At 29.8% G+C, this 23,237-nt stretch overlaps 2 protein-coding genes across 2 annotated transcripts; one reads left to right on the top strand and one right to left on the bottom strand.

Moving 5' to 3' along the window:
- Positions 1–405: 405 nt before the first annotated feature.
- Positions 406–2,493, top strand: LOC114400777 (calmodulin). Its single transcript, XM_028363415.1, has 2 exons — positions 406–602; positions 1,755–2,493. Exons 1-2 carry the CDS (start codon positions 527–529, stop codon positions 2,126–2,128), a joined length of 450 nt encoding a protein of 149 aa, XP_028219216.1. The 5' UTR covers positions 406–526; the 3' UTR covers positions 2,129–2,493.
- A 4,819-nt stretch (positions 2,494–7,312) lies between these two features.
- LOC114400770 (SNF1-related protein kinase regulatory subunit beta-1-like) lies at positions 7,313–11,997 on the bottom strand. The gene is made up of 4 exons (XM_028363403.1): positions 11,534–11,997; positions 8,261–8,439; positions 7,965–8,127; positions 7,313–7,806 (listed from the first exon to the last, which is right to left on the bottom strand). Exons 1-4 carry the CDS (start codon positions 11,723–11,725, stop codon positions 7,489–7,491), a joined length of 852 nt encoding a protein of 283 aa, XP_028219204.1. The 5' UTR covers positions 11,726–11,997; the 3' UTR covers positions 7,313–7,488.
- Positions 11,998–23,237: the final 11,240 nt, after the last annotated feature.

Raw genomic sequence — 23,237 nt, 5'->3', positions numbered from 1 at the left:
GTATTTACTTTTTTATTTCATTTTCTTTCAAAAACATCAAGATAAAGAATCAAAACCATTAATTCAATTGATATTAAATTTGATTTTCTTAAATAAGATATTAAATTCGAATGTCACGATAAAAAAAGTTAATTGAAAAATAAAATTTTACTAGAAAACAAAATTTTTAATAAAGATTATTCTTGTACCAATAACATTTATAAAAAATGTTTATAAAAAAAGAAAACCACATGTCATTAGAGAATTAAGTAAGCACCATTTAATTTTGTGTAGACCTTACTACTAGTATTGTTGGTTCTATTGTTAGAGAATAACAGTACATTAATTTGGCGTTATGGCAGGTAGATTATATTTGAATTAAGGAATAAAGTACCACAAAAAGAAAGAGATAAAGAGAGAAAAAAGAGAAGCCCTGGTTGGCGTTTGTAAGAGCATATAAATAACATAGTCCTCCTTCCTTTGTTTTTTCCACATCACGACATCACATCGCAGAGAAGAACAGAGAGAGATCCATCCATCAATTCCAATGGCCGATCAGCTCACCGACGAACAGATCTCCGAGTTCAAGGAAGCCTTCAGCCTCTTCGACAAGGACGGGGATGGTCTCTTTTCTCAGATCCCTTTTCTCTCTCTCTTTCTCTCTTATTTCATTAGATCTCATTCCAGTCTCGTTTTTCTTTATTACCCTTTTGATTATTTTGTTAAATTTTTAATCTTTTTTCCTTTGGGTGCCTTCTCCTTTCACTTTTTGCTCCTTGATGTTTGTGGGTGTATGTATGAATGAATTGGATTTGCATTCTCGCTGAAATCTCCCCTTTTTCCCGTTTTGCCCTTGCTTTCAACTGTGAATCGAGATTTGATTTGTGGGTGTTTGATTTCTCGATCAGAAATTTGGAATTTGCTTGTGTGGATGTGACATTTGGTGCTACATGTTTGGATTTACAAATAACTCAATATAGGATGGGAAAAAATATAAACTTCCACCCCCATTTTGAGGTGGATTTAGGTAAAAAAAAAATGGGTAGGAAGAGATAGTGATAAATGATGTGATGCGAAAGAAAGAGATAGGAAGAAAATGGGTTGAAAATGTATGAGAATGTATGTTTATAATTACTCGTACAGGATTGACCCTTTTACGTTTTTTACTGCATTTTTGTCCCTTTTTATTTTCTTTAAATTTGGAAGATATATCTGAGAATGAAATAGAATTGCATGGTAGTGAATCTCTCTGATGAGAATAAGAAATTGGGATTTATGATTATTTTTATTGAGTTGTGTCATGTGTGTGGTTATAATGAATGGAAAAGATTTTTTTACCCCCATAGTGCTGGATTTGTGAGTCTTGTGTGCTTATAATACATTTATAGATTTATGAAATTGTACACAGAATAATATTTAACTTACAATATTATGTTTACCACTCCTCGTGCACATTCCTGCCGTGAGTGTTGATGTGTTTGAAAGTCTTGAACAAAACTGGGGAATATGATTTGAGCAGAAAACCAAAACTTTAGATCTAAGTGTTCACCTTATAGCATGTTTGGTTGCACCTTGTTGATGTGTTTTTCCAACCAGAAGCTATTAGTTATAGCTTCCAAGTTTTTGGGCTAAATTGACATAATATTTTTCTTTGTAATGAGTTTCCAAACATGCACTTAATTGATTCTTAAATTGGATAATGCAGTTCCTTTTGAGGCTGAATTACTTGTTTGTGTTTTAACTTTTTTCTTCGTTTTTTTTTTCAAATGATACAGGTTGTATTACCACCAAGGAACTTGGGACCGTGATGCGGTCACTTGGCCAGAACCCAACTGAGGCAGAGCTGCAGGACATGATAAATGAGGTTGATGCTGATGGGAATGGTACCATTGATTTCCCAGAATTCCTGAATCTCATGGCTCGCAAGATGAAAGACACTGATTCAGAGGAGGAGCTGAAGGAGGCTTTCCGCGTGTTTGACAAGGATCAGAATGGCTTCATCTCTGCAGCGGAGCTCCGCCATGTGATGACCAATCTCGGTGAGAAGCTGACCGACGAGGAAGTCGATGAGATGATTCGCGAGGCTGACGTTGATGGTGATGGTCAGATCAACTATGAGGAGTTTGTCAAAGTCATGATGGCCAAGTGAGGACCAATCAACCATAACAAAAAAAAATTGAAAAACACCTGAACAGAAAAAAGACAGGGCAGATAAGTTTTGATGAGAATTATATTTTCATTAGGACAATCTTCATTTGGGGTCATTAGTTTTTGTTGGTCGGCTTTGTTTGCTTTTATTTATTGGTATTGCTCATTAGTATTTTCTACTTGTTTGCTCTGTCCTTGTTTTAGTAGCTTGGATTAGATGTGTCTCACCATGCATTTGTACTTCACTTTTCATCTTTTTTGGGTTACTACTATGAACCTGGAACAATTGGTTGCAATTTGTGCTTTTACATGTGAGTGATTTATACTGTTGATACCATCTTTATGCTATATGATTGTTTGTGATCATTTTGCATTTCTCGAGTTCACTCCAATAATGATGGAAGGCTAGTGAAGAAAGAAATGTTTTTTTCTTCTTTCTCATAAGCTGAAGTTAATGACAACATGGCAAATTGGCAACGATCTAGACAAGAGTGTTGTGTTTGATTTGTCAACGCCTTTAGCAAAATGAAAAAGTGATTTTACTATTAATTTAAAGAAATATGCACAGCCTTGCCAACTTGATTTTACTAATAATAATATACTTAAAAAATGCAAACATCAAACTAATGCGCGTTGCATGAACGTGCCTTTGGAACCCAAATAAAAAAGGCATAGGATCTTGCGTAATATGTATTTTAAAGAAAATCGAAGCTAGCCCAAATAAATGTTTACTTGGCAAAATTTATGTGAAGATAATGGAACATTATATTTTTTATTGTTACACTAAATGGTTCTACGTGGGACATTGATGATGACGCATAGTCCAACCTGAGCACGAAAAGATTTTCCCTTACTGATGGCACGAGATTAATTTCTTTCAGAATGAGGTTTGCAAGCAGCAGAAAATACAAATCCAAACCCAAATCCAAATTCACTGTGAAAGCACAAGCAAAGTCAAAATCACTGCGCCAATTGTTAACATGTGGGTGCTTTTGAGGATCCACAATGCCAGAACCACCATCGTGGAGGCACCAACTTCTTCTTCCTATTTTTCCTTGGGTGTAAACACCCAGAGATTCTCATGGATGACCATGAGAATAGATTCTCATGGATTATTATATGACAGAGAAAAATTAAAATAAAAAAAATCTTTGATATGATGTGATAAGAAAAAAAAATTAAAAAAAAAAAGAAATGTATAGGGTGAAGCTACTATTTGGGTGATGAATGAAGCATTTACTCTTTTTACTTTTGCCTTTTACCTTGATAATATATTCGGTTGTCAAAACTATCCATTTTTCTAAATCAATGGTTTTAAATGTTTGGAGGATTCCTCCCCTCATGTTTGGGACTTTTTTTTCCTTTCATTTCAGATATTTTTATAGGGAGAATAAACTGTTTGAAAAATAATTTATCCTACAAAAATTGCTTTATTGTTAATATTTGTTTCTGGAATTTGAATCCTCTACAATTTTTAGGGAAACTGGATGAATCTTCTCCATTCGTTTTAATATTTAAAATGCTAAAATATTTTTTGTCTATAAAATTAAAAAGTTTGGTTTTTGACCCTACAAAGTTTTTTGTAGGTTTTTAGTTTGCCTAAAACTAAGAAAAAAAATGTTATACAACGACAATATAAAAAAAAAAGTTTTTACACAGTTATCCAATAATAACTCACCATATATGATAAGTTTGATAATTCTTATAATAATTATCTTAGAGTAATTCAAACGGTAATTTATAATTAGATAATAATTTATAATTATTTTACATATTAAACTCAAATTAAAATGTCATAATTTGGTTTGGAGTTAGGGTCATTTAAAATCAAACATGTATTAAATGAAGTAGGTTTAATTTTACATGTATTTAGTTCTTAAGTGAGCATTCATTAAACATATATAGATTTAATTTTAACTGACTTTAGCTTCGATTCAAATTATGACATTTTAATTTTATGGAGACCGAAAAGGTAAACAAAATTATAAGGAAGAAAGCTAAAATTTTCTAATTTTATGTAAATAAAAATATATTTTAGCCTATTAAAATTGAATTTTATTAACTTTAATGACTATATTTGCAAGTGTACACCGTGCAATTTCGTAGAAGATCTAGATCTTTGTTTCATGTTTCAGATGTCCAATTCGTCGTGATTCTGTTAACTTTGATAAGCGATAGCATCCTTAAAAAAGAAAAAATAATCTTTAGTACATGGTATTGTACATTTGTACTATTGTATTGGCACACTCGTCATGTTATAAATAGTAACATGATGTACCTTATGGTACGGCGTAACCATATTGTTGCATCTTTATTTTGCACCCTCTTGGATGGTTTAGCATTAGCATGGTAAAGCTTTTTTTACAAACAAACATGGAGAGACGACACACATGTTTGTTGGCTTTGTTTGGACTCCATTCATTTGCAGAGAAAAAGAACAAAAAAATCATTAAAATGAGATGAGACTTATATTTTTACACTTTATTTTAATTCAAATTTTTTATCTCATTTTATTTTATTTTCACTCTATCAAGCAGTACCTTGATGTCCATAAAAATTGTGCTGACTCGTGTCTCTTTAGGCATGCTTGCAATAGCTAGATACTTCAAATCTCAAATAGAACAAAGCTGCCATCATGAATTTGAAAAAGAAAAGCAAGTGGGCAGAGGAAAGTGTTCAAAGTAACCAAGTTAAAAGGAGATAAATAACCAATCAATAAAAAGGAATGATAAAAATCAAAAGGGGAGGGAAAAAAGAATTAGGGGGATAGAATCTCAATGATTTTATTTCACCTACATCCTGTTTGGTTTATTTACTGTAGTAGTGATTTGTGTAAAAATTTCAAAAAATTATGTGGATCCACATTATCATTTACTATTTTAATTTAAATATTTTTTTCATACTTTTATTTATTTTCTTTCCATTTTACTCTGCCATACAATACCGTAAGGAATTGAAGTAATACAAAAAGTGGACAGCATCTCAAATTCTCAGTTGGGGGAGGAAACCATATCAATATCAATATCTTTACATCTCAAATTCTCAATTGGGGAGGAAACCATATCAATATCTTTTGAGGTGTAGTGCTGTGCAAATCATTCATATATTATAGATTTAACAACATATACACATTTTTAAATTTGTATCTTATGCAAAGGACCAGAAGGAATATTTTAGGTCCATGTTTGGTATAATTACCAAATAAGTGAATTCGTTCAATAAAAATGTATCAACTTTTTTTAATCTAGGAGGTGATAAATTGATCCTTTAACTTCTTTTTTTTGTCTCTCCAATAGAATTCAAAATATTCTCAGAAATTTCAGTTGATCCCTTAGACAACACACAATTCTATCCCTGGTATTAAATTGTTGTATATAATGTCACCAAGCTAAATCACTGGGGAGACAACGAGTATGAAATAGATTATATTTGTTCATGTGTCACTCTATTCTTAAATAAAAATGAAAATTGATGCCTTTCTTGTAACTATTGTCCTCTTGGCATGTAATAATTACATGAGTGTATGATATGAGAAAAGAAATAGGTGAAAAATAAAACAAATATGAGAGAAATAAAGTGAATTTAGAGGTGTTTGATTTAAGGAAAAAAAAGTAAAGAATAATCTTTTAATTAAAACTAACATTTTCAAACTCTTTCAATTGATTGTGCTGGAAAGGAAAATCGATTTTTTCTTTGGTCCACCACATGAAAATCGATTGATGTTCATCGGTCCAATGCATCAATTACTATTTTAAAATTCCAAAGCTGGTCATGCATATGCATATGAAAATAAATTTTAGCAACTTGAGAGAAATGGAAATTACTTATTTTGAAAATTTTACTTTTTTTTATTATATAATGATATTTGATTATCAACAAAACATAATCGATTATTTTCTGCAACAAATAAGTACTATTGATCTTTTTTGCGTAATTTTGGATTAAAAAAATGTAAATATGGCATCTTTTTATGTTTTCTCCTCAATTTCTTTGCTACCAAATGAGAAAAGATGACAATCTTCTCTTTATTTCTCTATTTTTCCTCCTCTTTTTCCTTCATTTCCATGCAACCAAAAAAAGTGTAAAAAAAAGTTTTTCGTAAAACACTTTTTTTTTTAAAATAACACACACCATTATTAGTTAAAATCTATTAGTACAAAATAGACTCTTTAAATAAGAAGTGAGACACAATTTTATGATTTATAATAAATTTTAACTTATAACACTATGTTAGAGAAAATATAACTACTTTTTATTTAGAGTGAGACGCAAAATTTTATAGTTTTCAAGCTTATTGTTTGATAACCCAACACAAATAATAATGAAAGAGAACAAGAATTATATACTAATCATCATTTAAATATATGATAAGATTATTAATTTTTATGATAATTATTTTAAAAGTTATATCAACATTATTTTGAGATAAAACTATTTTATACCGTCATATCATTAAACTCTACCGTGAAAATGAGAAAAGGGATCAAAAGTATTTGTACATGGTTTCAAAAATTGTTGAGTGTAAAAACTAAAAGATAATGTTGGTGCAATATTATAAGTACCGAACCACTAATTTTTCTTAATGAGAAATTTACCCCCACCATATTAACATCTTGCATTTTACTCATCTATTTTTTTTACCCCTTAACAGTAGTGGAATGAAAAAAGAAAAATTTTAAATTTGAATTGAAAAAAAAATGTGTTTGATTATTTAAAAAAAATCAAAATTCTTTTTTAAAGATTAAAAGTCAGAAAAGAAGATAAAAATACAAAGATAACAAGTTTTGAAATTGATCCAAGTTTTTGGCTTTAAAAATTAAAAACATTAATGAAAATATATTTGAAAAAAAAACTATTCTCATAAAAAATATTTTTATTTAAGAATAGAAAACAGTTTTCAAAAACATAAAATAAGCAAGCCAAATTTTTTTCTAAGTAAAAAAAATTCCTTCTCTTTCTCACTTTTTTCTTCCACCGAGAGAAAATATATTAGTATCCATGTTATTTTTCTCTGTATTTTCTTTCTTTCCATCCAAAGGTACCATTATTTTAAGCTAATGTGTACAATAATTAGATATTATAATCCAAAAAACATAGTTATGACCAGCACCCCCTTACCAAAATCATATTTTAAGGCACCCTATTGATATATTTCAAAAATTCAAGAAGGAAAAGAAACAAAAAGTAATTGAAAAACAAAAAGTTTAATTTACCAATTCGAACAGAAGCCTCAAGCATATATAGACACAAGACCTTCATATACCACCCGTTGAGGAGTATTATTTAAATTTTCATCTTTACAGACTGAGGCTACCAAAAAAAAGAAAAAAAGGTTTATATAATTGACAAGCGTTATATATTTCACCTCTTGAGCGGTTTGTAAAGGACAACTGTCACATATTTGGACTGGAACCTGTGAGTGAGTCCCAGGGCAACAACAGACTTTGAGGCCAAATTTTTCTCTATGAAGACATGATTTAGCACAACATGTTGGGGCTTTGAAGAGGAACCTATGTCAGAGTTTTCCATACCTAGGACAGTAAGATGCAGTTGCGAAGGAACAGCCATTGGCTCTTTTGCAAAGTCTTCTTCAGCTGGAAATGCTTGGCCATAACTGGATTCGGGGGAGGGTGGTGCTTCAAACTCAGACACACCATCGGGGTTTTCTGGCACATAATCCTGCAGAACACAATAACATTCAAATCATTAAATGGAAGGTTTATCAATCACTAAATGGGATGATTAAATACACAGCAGAACAAACTTCATGATGGAAATATGCTCACAAAATGATGTTGTTTTCATAAAGAGAAAGAAACAAATAGGATGATGCATACATTAACATCAAGAAGATTGCAGACATGCCCCATCTCATCAGCTACATTAGGTAGCTCTGGGATAAATCTCTCTTCACCATCAGCAATGAACCTGTAATGATATATACCTGGTGGAAGGACTATAAGGAATGAGTGATCCTTGCCAGCTCGCTGTAATGCCTTCCTGCATGTAATAAAATTTACTGGTACTAATCTCATTTTACTATTGTAGACTATTTGCAGTTATGATAACTTTTTATGTCAAAAAATACAATCCAGCACTATTGTTACCAAAAAAGGGAGTCCTTGAATCTCACCTAGATGTCCAGTTATCCCAAGATCCCTCCACAGCCACATTGTTACCACCATAGTTCCATGTAATCATGACAGGGATCCCTTGCTCAGAAGGGTGATTAACAATACCATGAGACTCATTCTGCCACATTTGATTGAGAAAAGGAGGGCCATTACCTCGTTGTAATGGAGCTAGAGGAACCTGAAAAACACAAGGAAATTCTATATTTATTTTTAAGTAATGCCAAATTGCCACTGGTGAGATTTACATGTTTCCTAACCCAGAAGAAAAAAATCCTAACTAGAAAGAAATTGAAATTTCAGTGAGCCACACACACACACAAATAAAGAAAGAAAGCTTCATATTTATTCCAAATCATAAAAAAGATGTTTCAGAATGTATTTACCATTTCCATGGGAGACAGCTAAGTCAACAAGAACAGAGTGCACAAGTTATAATAACCAAAAAACTATACTTTTCAGAAAGAGAAATTTTAATTCGCAAAACTATATATTTCTGTCAAGTGTCGACCTCTTCAATTCATTAGCAAAAACCACTCAAGGTAAAGAAAATTTACAATAGAAAGTATAAGTATAATCAGGCAACTTAAGTTGATCCATCAACAAGTATATCATGCTTTTTCACACAATGCATTCCCGGATCAAACTCTATTAAATATTAATATCAAACAAATTATCTAGCAACCATGTTATTAAGGTTTGGTATTTATTTTGTCACAAAAAGGAAAAAAAGAAAGTGGAGGGAGGTTGTTTTGATTATTAATGCACATGTATGTCACTAGCCCTTCATTTACAACCTTGAGAACAGCTCTAACATATTTATTAGCCTAGTCAGTCACCAGTCCCAGATAGAGGAGTGGAGCGGCATACCACAAAACCACTATAACAAGATAGCAGAAAGTGGAATGACCACTGTTGCATATCCATACCACAGAAGTTACTAACAACAAGAGACTGGTACAAAAGAAAAAAGAAAATACAGCAAGAAAAGGCAACATAAGGTTACCTATCTGAACATAACAGTGAAGGAATGAATATACAAGTATAAAACAAAACATAGACCCCTCTTTGACATGAACAGAACAGAACGCAGAGGATGTAAACAGAGACCACAGAAGGGTGTGCCAGCGTTCCAGAATGTGGATTGGCAGGAAACTCCACAGGAATATCATAAGTTGGCTAGAAACACACCTGACAGCTCTGGGTCAGATGGTTTGCGTCAAAGAGAGAAGTGAGTGGGAAAATAGGGTTTTTTTTGTAACAGGGAGAATAAGGTCTGATGAAAATAAAAGGAGGGTGAAAATGGAAATTCCAAGATCTCCCCCCCCCCAAAAAAAAAAAAAAAAAAACACCAAACGATGTCGTTTGAGGAAAAAAAAAACGGGTTTTAGTCTCCTGATGTAATAGTGGTTATGACCATAAATGGCCGCAATTCATGCCGCTCCAGAGTCCAGACACAAAAGTGAGTTGCAACACAACGGGGTCCCACAGAGAGACAGAGCAGCCAAAAGCCATGATGCTCCACAATGCCCTTATGAAGGTGCTATGGGGCACAATTGGCTACTATGTTTATTAGTAACAATAACTATGAGTTACTAAAAGGGGCATGGCCTCTAATTTTCCTGATTTATAGAAAAATATAATCAAAGTTTCATTAGAGTTGTTAGAAAGGGCAAAATAGCTATGGTGCAAAGGTGCCACCAAATAGCTATTGAACAGTAATTCATACATAATAAACTTAAAAGAGACTCTACACAAGAGAGAGAGAGAGAGAGATGCCTACAGAATAGAAATTTTTCTCCAGGTTCTCCACAAATCAACGACAAAAAAAAGGACATTCAGAACATTGATAGACATAAAAGAGACATTAGGCAAATATTTACCAAATTCATGGGATCAATATAACATTGGGCAGGAGGGAATAGAGGCACAGAAAAATATTGACTTATATCGTATGTCATGCTTATAGTCTTGTGTAGCACTTTTGAAAGTACATCCTCAACTGCTATTAGAATATAACCACAAAATATCTTGTCTGTAAAATTCCTTCAAGTTACATAGTGATGCATTAATAATAATATCCAAAATTATTGCATCACTATTAGCAGGCGGTATCATCTATCCATACTGCAATATCTCACTGTTGTTTCTCAAATGGAGAAATGTCAAGGAATGCGAGTAACGAAGGACAGGCATCAACAAAATTGACAAAACAAACTTATACTGTTAAACCAATAAAACTGATTCCTTGATATAAGTGATATAAATCAGTCACGTTCCAAACAGCACATTTCACATGCTCAATCCAGAGGACAATATTGCATGCAATTTCCAAATCAGACAAAATTAATCGGTTAAGCCCAGCACTCTATAACTACAAATGTGTATTTCCAAATTGTGTAACTATCCGGCCACAACCATCCACATTATGCGAGTTTAACCAGAAAAAGAATTATGTGGGACAGCTTAAACTTAGATGGAATCGTGTGTAGCAGTTGTGTGAGCTGTGAAGCTAAGACTCACATGAGTATAACTCTAGTAAAATGTTTTCAAACTCTCACTGCAAAAAAAATGAGATTGAAGCATTGCACAGAATCTACAAAAAGGTGAGGAAACTCTCCTAAACAGACGGATATAAGTACATAAAAACAACAGTTTCAAAAAGAATAAGCAGTTCATAATCTTCGAGATCCACACCATCCATTCTGCCCTCCATGCCTTCCCCCAAACAAGTTTTCAAAATTCAAAAAGGCACATCCCTGTTGGTCACTGTCATGCTTAACGCGTGTGTGTTTGGAAGCATATTCCTGCGTCAGTCAAGAATCTGTGAATTGTAGCTTCCACGTTATTCTACAATTTGACGTAAATTTTTACATCCACAACGCATATCCAAACATCTGAACCACGTTCATGACGATCCATGCAGGAAAGAACCAATCCATCAACAACAAAATTACCAGATCCGTTCAACAACACGTTTCGTTTCAACTTCAACGGCAATAAAAAAAAAAAAACTCAGTAAATAACCCACGGTTTCAACAAAAAAAAGTAACCCTACCTACACTGCCTCCTAATCTCTCGCTCTCTGTCTCTCATGCACCAGACATTAGCTAGCACGAAACTCACCAACCGAACACGGAAAGCAAAATCGACGAATAACCTCGTTGACCGGACAAAACCGAAATTCCACCCTAGCTAGTAAAATTAAATTCAGCAGCAACGAATAAGCGTGAAGACGATAAAATGCAGAAAAATCGAAGCGTAAGTGAGAGAACCTGAGGACCGAAGAGGATCGGCGATCTGGAGCGGCGAGGGCTGTGCGGCGGGCTATTGGCCATTGAATCGGAGGAGAAGGCGCGAACCGGAGGGAGAGAGACCGGCGGCGCGTGAGTTCCACGTGCGGCGGCGGAGGGATCGGCGGCGGCGGGGGGAATGGATCCGTCTTCTCTGCCGTTAGCGTTTCCCATGCGAAAGGCTATTTGCGGAAGCAAACGACGGAAGAGAAAGGAAAACCAAAACGGTGCGCGGTGGCGACGTCGTCGTCGTTTTGTGAGAGAGAGAGAGCAATGCAATGCAAATGCACGCTCGCGAGGATGAAACGACGGAACGAAAAAAATTAGATAGGAAGTGAGAGTGTTGAGAGAAGAAAAAAGAAAAAATAAACGGTTTGGTTGTTGTTTTGTTTGTTCTTATCAACTTCTCTTGTCTGATTCTGATCTGACGCTATGTTCTGTTTGGACTTTGGAGAGCGAGAAATTAATTAAAAGATAAACCTTTTGATTAGTAATTTGTTTGTTTTCCACTCTCCCTCGTCGTGTTTTTGTCCACGCTCTATCTGCAACGGAAGTACGGAAATCGCGCTTATCTTGTTTCTTACCTTATTTTTACCTGCTTTATTTTCAATTTTGATTTCTTTTTATTATATAATTATACTATTTATATAAATCAAAGGGGTTCCAAGGTTGAACTCAATCGCTATTTTGATGAAAATAATTTTATAATATAATAATTTTAATTTCCTTTATATTCAATTCAATCCAATCTAAAATCGATTGAATTAAATTAGTTTTCAGTTTTAATCCTTGTTTTAGTTTTTAGAAGAAGTACTAAATAAATCATAATATACTCAATAAATATAATGAAATATAAAATATTAAATATCATATTTATAGGTAATTATATAATAAATAATAATATAACTCTTTGCATATATACCATTAAAAATAAATTACCACTGGAATCAATTAGATATGACAATTCTTCCCACAACTTGGAGATTCTCGCTGGGACTGTCCCATTCGGGGTCCTACGGTCGGAAAAAATTCCCCACAGGATTGAAATGAGATGAAAAATCCCTCGCAGCTAATTCGGGGACGGGGACTATGCTGTCCACCCCGCAGGGTCCCCGTATCCTCGCATATATAGAATTTTATTTATATATTCTAATGACTTATAATATGTATAACATAAATATAAGGGTTAATATAGTATTTTACTAGTAAAAAAATACAAAATAAAATTATCATATATATATATATATAAGTAATATCTCACGAGTCACAAAGATACAAACATTATCAAAACCTTAAAATGCCGCATCAAACATTCAGACTTCTTTCCTCACCCTCTTCGTTTTTTCACCGTTCATTTCACTGTTTGTTTCACCATTTGTTTTAGTCGTGGACTCGTGGAAGCCTTCGTTGCACCTTTTTCTTTTTCGAGTCGCACCGCGCATTTATGGGTTTCGCAACTTCAAATTGTTCTTCTTCTGTTATATGTTCTTCCTCTGTTTTATTTATTTATTTATTTATTTCTATTGTATTTTCAATTCTTTGTTCTGCTGCTAGCTTATTGTGATGTTTTGGTTTGGCTGATTCATTGAGTTTAAAATTTGTAATCTAGCAATAAGAGTCAGATTTGTGCATTTACAATTTTACATGACTCATATTTGTAAATTTTGTTACTTGTTTGTTGTACAAAAAATGGGTACGCCTATTGATCCATCCATTAATAGTATTGCTCCATTAGAAACATAACAAGTTGCTAATGATGCATATTTTCTAAACATGTATTTACATGTTTCATTGTGTAGGTTTGATGTTGAAGATGTTTCATTGCACTTGGATGAAAATATGAAGACTTAATTCATTATGATGATGTTAATTTATTGTATGAAGACTTGTAATGTTATTCTAGTTTTATTGTTTTTATTGTGTAATTGTGCAACATTAATATGTACTTGGATATTTTTTGGATGTTTTTTTGTTTGTGTGATTTTATTATTATTATTATTAATTTATTTTGGTATTTTTAGTCATGTTTTAAACTTAGAATGAAACCTTAAATTTATTATTGTTCAAAAATTGAGATAAAACAAAAAAATTATTTTTTTATAATTTTTGACATTTTTAATGTAAAATGGGATCCCTATAGATTCCCGCGGACAATCGGAAAACGGGAACGGAGCAAAAAATACCTCCACTACGCAAAACACGGAGACGGAAAGTAGGGGAGTACTCCCCACCGCGTCCCACGCGGATGCTATGCCTAGGTTTAATCTAGTCAGGAGTGAAATAATATGGATGAAATATTCATTAAAAAATACATTAAGAATACATTTGCACAGCCTAATATTGAAATATTTGTTAAAAAATATTTGTGATTATTTGTATTTTTATAACTAGATATAAGTTCTACAATAAATTTGTAAATATTTAGTAAATAAATATGAGCATTTTGTAATTTTGCAAATATATGACTGTTTGTAATTTGTAATTAAATGATCATGTAAAAACATTTTAAATTGTCACTCTATAACCTATTTACTTAAAAAATATAATTGCACAAAAAAATATAATTAGTGAGTCGAAAATTCAAAATCCATACCGTAAATAATTTAATCGCCTGTAAAAAAATTCGCAAGTTTGAATATTAAAATACCGCGAAAATAATAATATAAATTGTTCAAGTGAGCTTAAAAAAGTTTAGAAATTTATTTCTGAGGATGTGATGCTTATTTTAAGTTTTAAAAAATACAACAAATATTATTTTTTTGACTAAAATTTATTTGGCTGATCATAAAAATTCTTGAGAATATTGATATAATTTTTTTAGAATCAAAGAATAATATATTAGTTATCAAAAACTTTAACTGTTTATTACGACAAATGATTCAATAAGAGGAATGTGATATTTTTATTACGGTAAAATAATAAATAAACTCAGTATTTCACCTCTGGTGATAATAATTTTGTTTAAAACAACTAGAAAATATTTATGAAAATATTTTGTTGTCAATGTTATTTTTAAAGGAAAAAAAGCCAAAAAAACTGAGGGGAAAATAAGCCAAATATTAAAAACAAACATTTCTAACTTTTAATTTTCAAGAGAATAAATATTTCTCCTGTACCTTACGCTCATCAAAACAAAACTTACCAAAGAATTGAACTGTGGTTAAGCAGCATTGTTCCGTTATATACTTGAGTGGCTGCTTTTTTTAATAAAAAGAAAGTAAACTGGAGCCATTGTTTATAATAAGTTTGATCAACTAGATAACATTATATATCAATTGTTAGAATCACAAGTGGGGTTTCTTTTAATTGCAGTTCTGCTCTATTATCATTTTTTAAAATGGTTAGCCGACAAAATGTCAGATTTGCATGCAGAAATAGCTTACAATGTGAAATTTAAATCGCAGAACGAAGATTTGCTCGAACAAAGATGTGCATTCAATATCTCTCTCATGTGAAGGAATATTGCTTCCTCTGGTCTTAGGTAGCGTTTGACTAGAGTGATATAAAAAGGAGAGGAGGAAATGGGAGAAGAAGGATGTTTTATTTTTATTTTTTTGTTTGATTCAATTTTCAGTGGAGTGAAATGGAGAAGAGAGGAGGGAAGAGAAGAAGAAGAATTTTAAAAAAAATGCTTTTTAATTTAATTTTTAAAAGAAGAAGAGAAAAGAAAGAAGTAAAATCCGTCCTCATCAAATTTTCTCTCCTCCAATATTGGGAGATTTGAGGAGGAGATTTAAAATATTCTGACTGTAATGATTAAAATATGCTTTGTAAGATGTGTTTCATACTTTTTTTATTAATTTGATTTCTATAAAAATAAAGTATATTTTTTTAATATTAAGTGATAATTCTTTTAGATAATTTTTTATGTAACTAGTAAATTTAGTTTTTTTTTTCTTTTTTACCTTTTTAAGCACACTCATAAATATTATAATTTATTGTTGTTTCATCTGATCTCCTTATTTCATTAGAAAGTATGAGAAAATTATTCATAAAATGATAAAAAATTACATTTTTCTCGATGTTTCATCGCCATAAATTATTTAAATATTTGATTTTCTGGATAAAATATGGAAGAATCAAGTCATCCTACTAACAACATCAAGTGGAGAAAAATAGTGAGGTAGTAGAGATAAGTTGGTTACAAGAAACTACTCAACTTTGGCCATAGAAAGGAACCACCTACGAAGAAAGGTTTACAGTGGATACCTAGACACTCAGAAACGAGGAAAGAGTAGTAAGTGACGAAATGCGGGGATTGAAAATAAGCGTAAATATGGGAATTTTTGATATAGGTGAATTCAGAGGTAGACTAGAGACAACCTAGCAGTAGATTCTTTAGATTCAATCTCAATTATGCTCCAACCTCAAATTGTTGGTAAAAAATAATATGAGATTGGGCAAAGAGTTAAAAAAATTTTACAACATTATATAGCTATCCTTGGCTTGGATAAATTATCCGAAGAAGATCTCTTAATCATAGTAAGAGCACGAAAAATTTAGTATTTCTTATCCCAACCTTTTTTCGTAGCATAAGTTTTTACGGAGAAAATATGTTGGTCTAGCATAAGCAGTTAGAGAATTTAAATTGATTCTTTTGGAGAATTGTGAAAGATTTTCAGAAGAGTATCATCTTCACATTGCTATTGCACCTCTCACGTTCAAGAGTTCATCATCTATCCAAGAGATGTGTTTTTCTCGGCGTGCTTGATAGTGGTTTTAGGTGTGCCTTTTTTTTTTTTTTTTTTGTCTTTTCCCTTTGTTCTCGTGAAAGCAGTGGTCATGCAATGTTATAAGTATTATTCCTTTTTTAATGTATTAATTTTGTTCCTTCTACACAATGTTTGGTCTATGCATCTTGCAATTTTTAGTTTGTTTCTAAAATAGCAAAGAAGGCTTATAATATAATTTGCTTTGTTGGCTTTTGATTTCGTTGTGCGTAAAAGATAAAAGTATAGGCATAAAAATGGATTCGTGTCTAACTGGTTTTACCTTTTATTACACGTATTTGTGCAAAAAAAAATTATTTCTTTTAATTTTTTTATTAGTTAAAAAACTCTTTTGAGAATTCGATAAACAATTTTTTTTTATAACTTTTATTGTTTTTTAAATCTAATTGAAGCAATATTTTTTGAAACACTAACTTCTAAATTTTATATTTTCTTCATTTTTTATTCTTAATATATTTATCAGACTTTCTTCTTATCTATTTTAAATAAATAATGATTTTATTATTTTTCAATCATTTTACATTTTTTAGTTATTTCAATATTTTTTTTATTAAATACTTATAATTTAATAAATTAACTGTCAACTATCAATTTTTAACTAATTGAGTTAGTTGTATGTAACATAACCTAAAAATCCATGGAGAGAGATAAGAAAAGGAAACCCATAAGAAGGTAAGCCTAATTTATTCCTGTTAAATCCTACAAACAAAACGGAGGGATTGTGTCAGATAAGAAAAACATCTTAATTCGTATACCATGATTAACTAAAAACTCTACTCAAGTATTACAAAAAAAAACGAAGACCAGTGTATTTGACTTGATGTCTTTTAACAAAAGAAAAATTGACACTTGTGGTTATAAATAATCATTATAATTAATTAAGTTAACTATCTATCAACTGTATTTTCCGTGCATTATTTATCTATTAACTGTATAATACCACGTTAGTTATTCTATTTTAATCATTTTAAGTAATATAAACACAAATTATATTTTTTATCGTGATACTATAAGCACGGAAGAATAAAGTTACTCGATGACATGCCTAAACGAGGAATTTAACAATTAAGAAGAAAACCAAAACAAGCTCTACAAGTCCAACAGTGCAAATTTTAATTTTGGGTTGCTAACATATTATTGTTGTCAAGAGAGCAAATAACTATCATTGGAATTGCCCTAAAAACCACGTCTAAATGCCTCAACAATGCATAAACGGTTTCTTATTGCTTCAATTAGACGTAGAAAGAGAAAGATGATCCACGTTATATATTTCTTTTTCCAAACATGCACTTAATCACACCAAATGTGATTTTTTAAATAATTATGTTAATTAAATTGTGGTACACAAAATAATAAATTATTCATGATAATTAAAAATGGAAGACTAAAGTAATAAATTCACAATATAGTTAATTATTTGAATTTAACTATTTATTTTGTACCTCATTTTTATACTCCCTTCTTATTCTTTAATTCCTTGTCTTATTTCCAATTTTTTAAACTAGGAAAGACTCGAGCTTTTCAACCTAGACAAAGTATAGTGATATAAAATCTCAATACATTCACATTAATAAAACTGATATATTTAATAGAAGAATGTATTCGATTTTTAAAATGTGTTAAATTTTTTTAGATTAACAATAATTATAAATTACAAATCAAATTAGTTTTTGATTCAATATGTTAAGAGATACTATGATCTAAAAAAAAATTCCAAAAGACTCCAAGATGAAGAGCCTGCAGATTCATTAAATGAACAAGTGAGAGATGATTCCAAATTGATCTCCATCACATATTTGGACAATTTTGGTTTGGCAAGGAGAGAGACCCTTATGCTAAAATTGACTCCATACCAAATGGCTTTATTAGATAAACATATGCCCTATAAAAAAAGTTTCCACATTCATTTTAATCACAAGCATCAGATTCAGTGGGATGAAGACAGATTTCAAAGACATCTTAACCTATTTGGTCTGCATTTTAAATGATCGATTGGAACACGAAGGTGTGCATGATTAAGAACACGCGCAACAGTAAAAGAGAATGAGTCCATTGCTTTATATTCTCAATTTTTTGTTTTTTATTTTGACATCGACCTCTCCTTTTACATTAAAGAAAAAACATTTACCCTTTTTATACGCATCTTTACCTGTCCCTTTCTCTCTCTCTCTTTTTTTTCCAATGAAAAATAAGAAATTATTATATTTCTATAAAAAAATTTAAAAATGTAGTTATATTAAAATAATTAAAAAATATTTTACACAAGACCATCGTTAAATCCAATAAAGTAAAATACTTGTGTGTCTTGTGTAAACACCATATTTTTATTTTATTAAAATAGTATAAAACGAAACTACTAGAGCCTATATTCTTTATTTTTTTATGATTAGCCAATATTTTTATTACAAATTAAAAATGCCAGTAGAAATACATGATTGCTTATCTTAAATTTGTGATTCTATAATGTTATATAAATTTAAGAATTTTACACAAAAACCACTTAAATGTATGTTAAGATTGTTAAAATCAGTCTTTAATTTTTTTCCTGTTGATTCATGGCTTGAAAAATACCTTTTTATTGATAAAATATTTAAGTAACAAAAAATAGGCCAAATATTCCAACTATATTTTTTGTTAAATAACACAATTTATTTTTAATCAATTCGCATAAACAATACAGCATGCCCTTAAAAAAACATTACAACATGCTCTTAATGATTCCTTTCGTTGCTTGGTACTTGGTAGTGTATTCAACAATATGTGAGTTAAAATATTATCTTTCCACACGCAATTTTCATTCTCGAACTTTTTAATCGCATATTCACGCCAAGCTAACTAATCGTAAATATATTTATTGGTAAAAAATTCCAAAATATATTTGTTATTTTTTAAGGAAGAAAACTTTAAAGATAATTTAATATTTTTATCAGTGGATATATTTTTACGTGGATTATTACACTTGCTGACTCACGTTTAAATTACTAATGGAGATTGATATGAAATTTTATGTAGTGATAAAAATAGCAAAAAGAATGTTTTTGCAATTTTAAAAAATTGATATTTTTTTGGTGCAAGAGCAAGAGAAGAAGAGCCGCAGCAGTGGGAGCGTGGGGTAGCGTACGTGGCAAGGAGGACACACGTGTAAGGGGGCCTCTGGTTTGGTTTTGTCTAAAGGGCTATGATTGTCACGTGACGTAGAAGGGATTCGGATAAGATTCTCTCTCATTGTGAAAAAATTAAAATGAAAAAAGGAAAAGCAATGTTCCCCACTTACCAAACTCCACTTTATAAATTAGTACTCGTATGGATAATCTTATCAAAGAGAAGCAGAGTATCTCTTTTGGAAAAAGGCTATTTTGCATCCGATTATTGATACTTGCTTGGTATGTGGGAATAAGACATGTGAAATCAGAAATATCTGAGCCTAGTCTCTGAGGTCTGAGTTTGGTTTATAGTCTATTAAAGATTTTTATTTTAATTCAGACTGACCTTGTTAAAAGCCTGATCTGACTGATAACCTTCTTAAGAGTCTTCTTCACAATAAATATTTAATATTTTATGAAGTAAAAACGTAATAGGAAAATTAAAGAAAAAGGGAAGTCATCAAAATAATGAGAAATATAAAAGGACACATACTCTCACTTAAATTGTAATTAAAGTCATTAATTACAGGAATAAAATAATCAAAGTCTGAGAGTTTTTAAAAAAAAAATAGTTGTATCCAAAAAATAATATTATATATTGGTATCCAAGAAATAATTATATATATATATCTAAGTTTACTCTATTTAATTTAATAGGTTTTTAGAAAGTCTGAACTTAACCTTTTAATTAAATAAGTCAGTTCAGATCAGATCTTATATAGGACAGCCTATCAGGTTTATAAGGTTTTTTTAATAAGTCTAAGTTTAGTCTATTTAATTTAATAGGTTTTTAGAAAATCTGAACTTAACCTTTTAATTAAATAAGTCAGTTCAGACCAGATCTTATGTAAGTCAGGACGTAAGCCTCTATAAGTCAGTCTGACCTATTCCCACCCCTAATAACAGATAACGTTCAAGAACATTACACTCACCAAGAGCATCTCTATTCTATAGTAAAAGTGCTTACATTATACATGGCTGTTTAACTTTAAATAATATTTTTTTTCATGGGATGATATGAAATTTAGTTGTTAATATAAATATCGTTGTTTAATAATATCTATATTACTATAAATTATATATCTTTTAAATATCACATGGTTCATAAATTTAAGTTAAATATTTATTTTAATATTAAAGTGAATTTTTATGTAAAATATTTAAATTTATACGAATTGTAAGATCCATAAAATTAAGATAGACAATTTATTTAAATAATTTTATACAGCAGATGTTCTAAAATATTTATATAAATAAACAATATATATAATAAGTTAATGATAGTATAATTTTTTAACATTAGCATTTAATCATAAATTAGTATTATATAGGATAAATTTATTAATTTTTATATTAACTACATTAATAATCTTATAAAAAAATATAGGGAACTAAAAAAGTATTTGTTTTTTTTTACTTGGAAAAAAAATATTTATGGTTGACTAGCAATAGTACATGCATATTAAATTCATTTATACAGGTATCCTGAATTTAGACTGAAAAGTGAGGTGTTAATTTATGGGTGAATAAATGAACAAAATGAATAAGTATTCTCGAGCGGGAAGGGAACAAGCTTTGTCGGGCATCCCAAAAGGATCTAGCAATCCAAAATATAATGATTAAGGAGCACCTGCATTACTTATCAATCAACTTACCAAAGAAAGATAATGATGTCTTTAATCTTTAATTACTTTAAATCTTGTTTTTCTTAAGAAACAAGCGTTGTAATTGTATGCAAGATTAAATAAAGCATATGCCAAATCCTTACAATGTGAAGGATTTATTATTAGGAGGGACGATTCCGATACTTTCAGCCAGAGATTACTGTATTTATAATAAGTTTATTTTTCAGTTAAGTTTATTGAATACAATCAAATTATGTCTTAAGCTATTTAAAAAGATTTTTAGGTTTAATAAATTAACCTATTTAAAAAATCACAAATAATTTTTTATCATCAATAATAATAATAATAATAATAATAATATTATTATTATACATTAAAATCTTATATTTATTTATCTTTTAAAATGTTAATGATATTGATCTATGTAAAGAATCAAACTAAAACTTATAGTTAAGGTTATTGAAAAATAAAGTTATGTCTTATTTAAATATTTTATTACAAAATCATATTTTAAATAAGTTATCATAAAATTTTATATTAAACCTTAAAATATATTTACATCATATAAATAAATTACATATTTTTATCTCTATATCAGTGTTAAACTATCATAGTTTTATACATAAAAATTATGTGTATTTATGATTCTGAAAAGTACTCTGTATTAATATCATGTTCAATAAAAAAATTATCACAATTTGGACCCTTTTAACAATCTACAAGAGTCAAGCTTATATGAAGATTAGGTCAAGACTCTTAAAAAAGACATTTGATAGAAAAACAAGTCATATTCAAGTTATGTACTTTTAAATCAAGTTAGGCTCAAGTATAACAAAGTCTTATTCGATTAAAAATAAATAATTAAATTTTTTAATAAGTATTAATCATTGATAAAATTAATAAGTATTTTATATCAATTAAAAATGATATGAAAAAGGACAATAACAAATAGAAATATAAAAAAAGTTCCACTAAAATGATTAACTAAATTTCTTTAACCAATATTAATCGTCCACGACGCTAATCAACATTTCATGCTAATTAAAAAATGGTATGAGTAAGGATGGTAACGAATGAAGGTAGTAGTTAATGTTGTAGTTTGGTTTACCCATATCTGTACGAGTATCAATTAAGGAGATATTTTCAAATCGTAAGTTTTGCAAGTATCCACATGTATATTAAAATGTAAAATTTTAAAGAAGTAAAACAAACAAAATTAAAAAAATACTAATAATATGCTACTGCATTGGAACCACTGTCACATTTTATTTTATTTTTCTGTTTGTCAAAAACAGACACAACACACTCCTCTCCCATTATCACCCATCACATATATTTTTTAATTTTTCATGATTCATCACATGGTGTTGTGTCTGTCTGTTTAAAAAATTCAATGATAAAAGACATACTACTATTTGTTTAAAATTCAGTTAATCATGATATCTATTATATAAAATTTAAAAAAAAAATAAATATAAATTCTGAAATTTTAATTTATACGTTTTTTATGTATAATTGATAATTGATTGAATTTATTTGAAATAGAATAAATATAAAATCTATATTAATTAAATTATTTTTAAAAAATAAATATGGAATGTAATTACTAAACAATAGAACACTGTTTTATATAGATACAAGATAATACTTGTGCGACGTACGAGTAAAATTGATGGAGGAAATTTTTTATTTATTTCATGGACATTAACGTAATTTTATATCATTACATAAAAATATAATATTGTGATTTGAATCTTTCCGGTACTTACATTAGTTTTTTTTTTTTTTAAGATAATAGAGGGAAAAAAAAAAAGTTATACTATCGTTTGATCTATCAATTAAACGATTTATTTTATTAAATCTTTTTTTGCTTAGTGTGCATATGTTTGTTTGCATTTTTTTACTTTATGAAGAGTAAAATCATCCCACTTGCAGAATGCAATATTGAAGTTAAAATGTATAAATTTCATTTCATCGGTAAACTATTTTATAAGTCACACAAAACGAGATTTTTAATAAATAAATGATAAAATATCATTAAAAAATAAAATGTTGAAATATAAGAAAAAATTATCAAGACATGAAAGAAAATAATATAATGTATACAATATAACAATTTATTTTGTAGCAATGCAACATCATAACTTTTTATTTTATTAAGTCATTTTTTCATAATTTAATGTTGATA

This window comes from Glycine soja, chromosome 2, assembly GCF_004193775.1.
Source record: "Glycine soja cultivar W05 chromosome 2, ASM419377v2, whole genome shotgun sequence".
Lineage (NCBI taxonomy): Eukaryota > Viridiplantae > Streptophyta > Magnoliopsida > Fabales > Fabaceae > Glycine > Glycine soja.
Note: the sequence above shows the minus strand (reverse complement) of the source record. Positions and strands in the feature narration are given on the sequence as shown.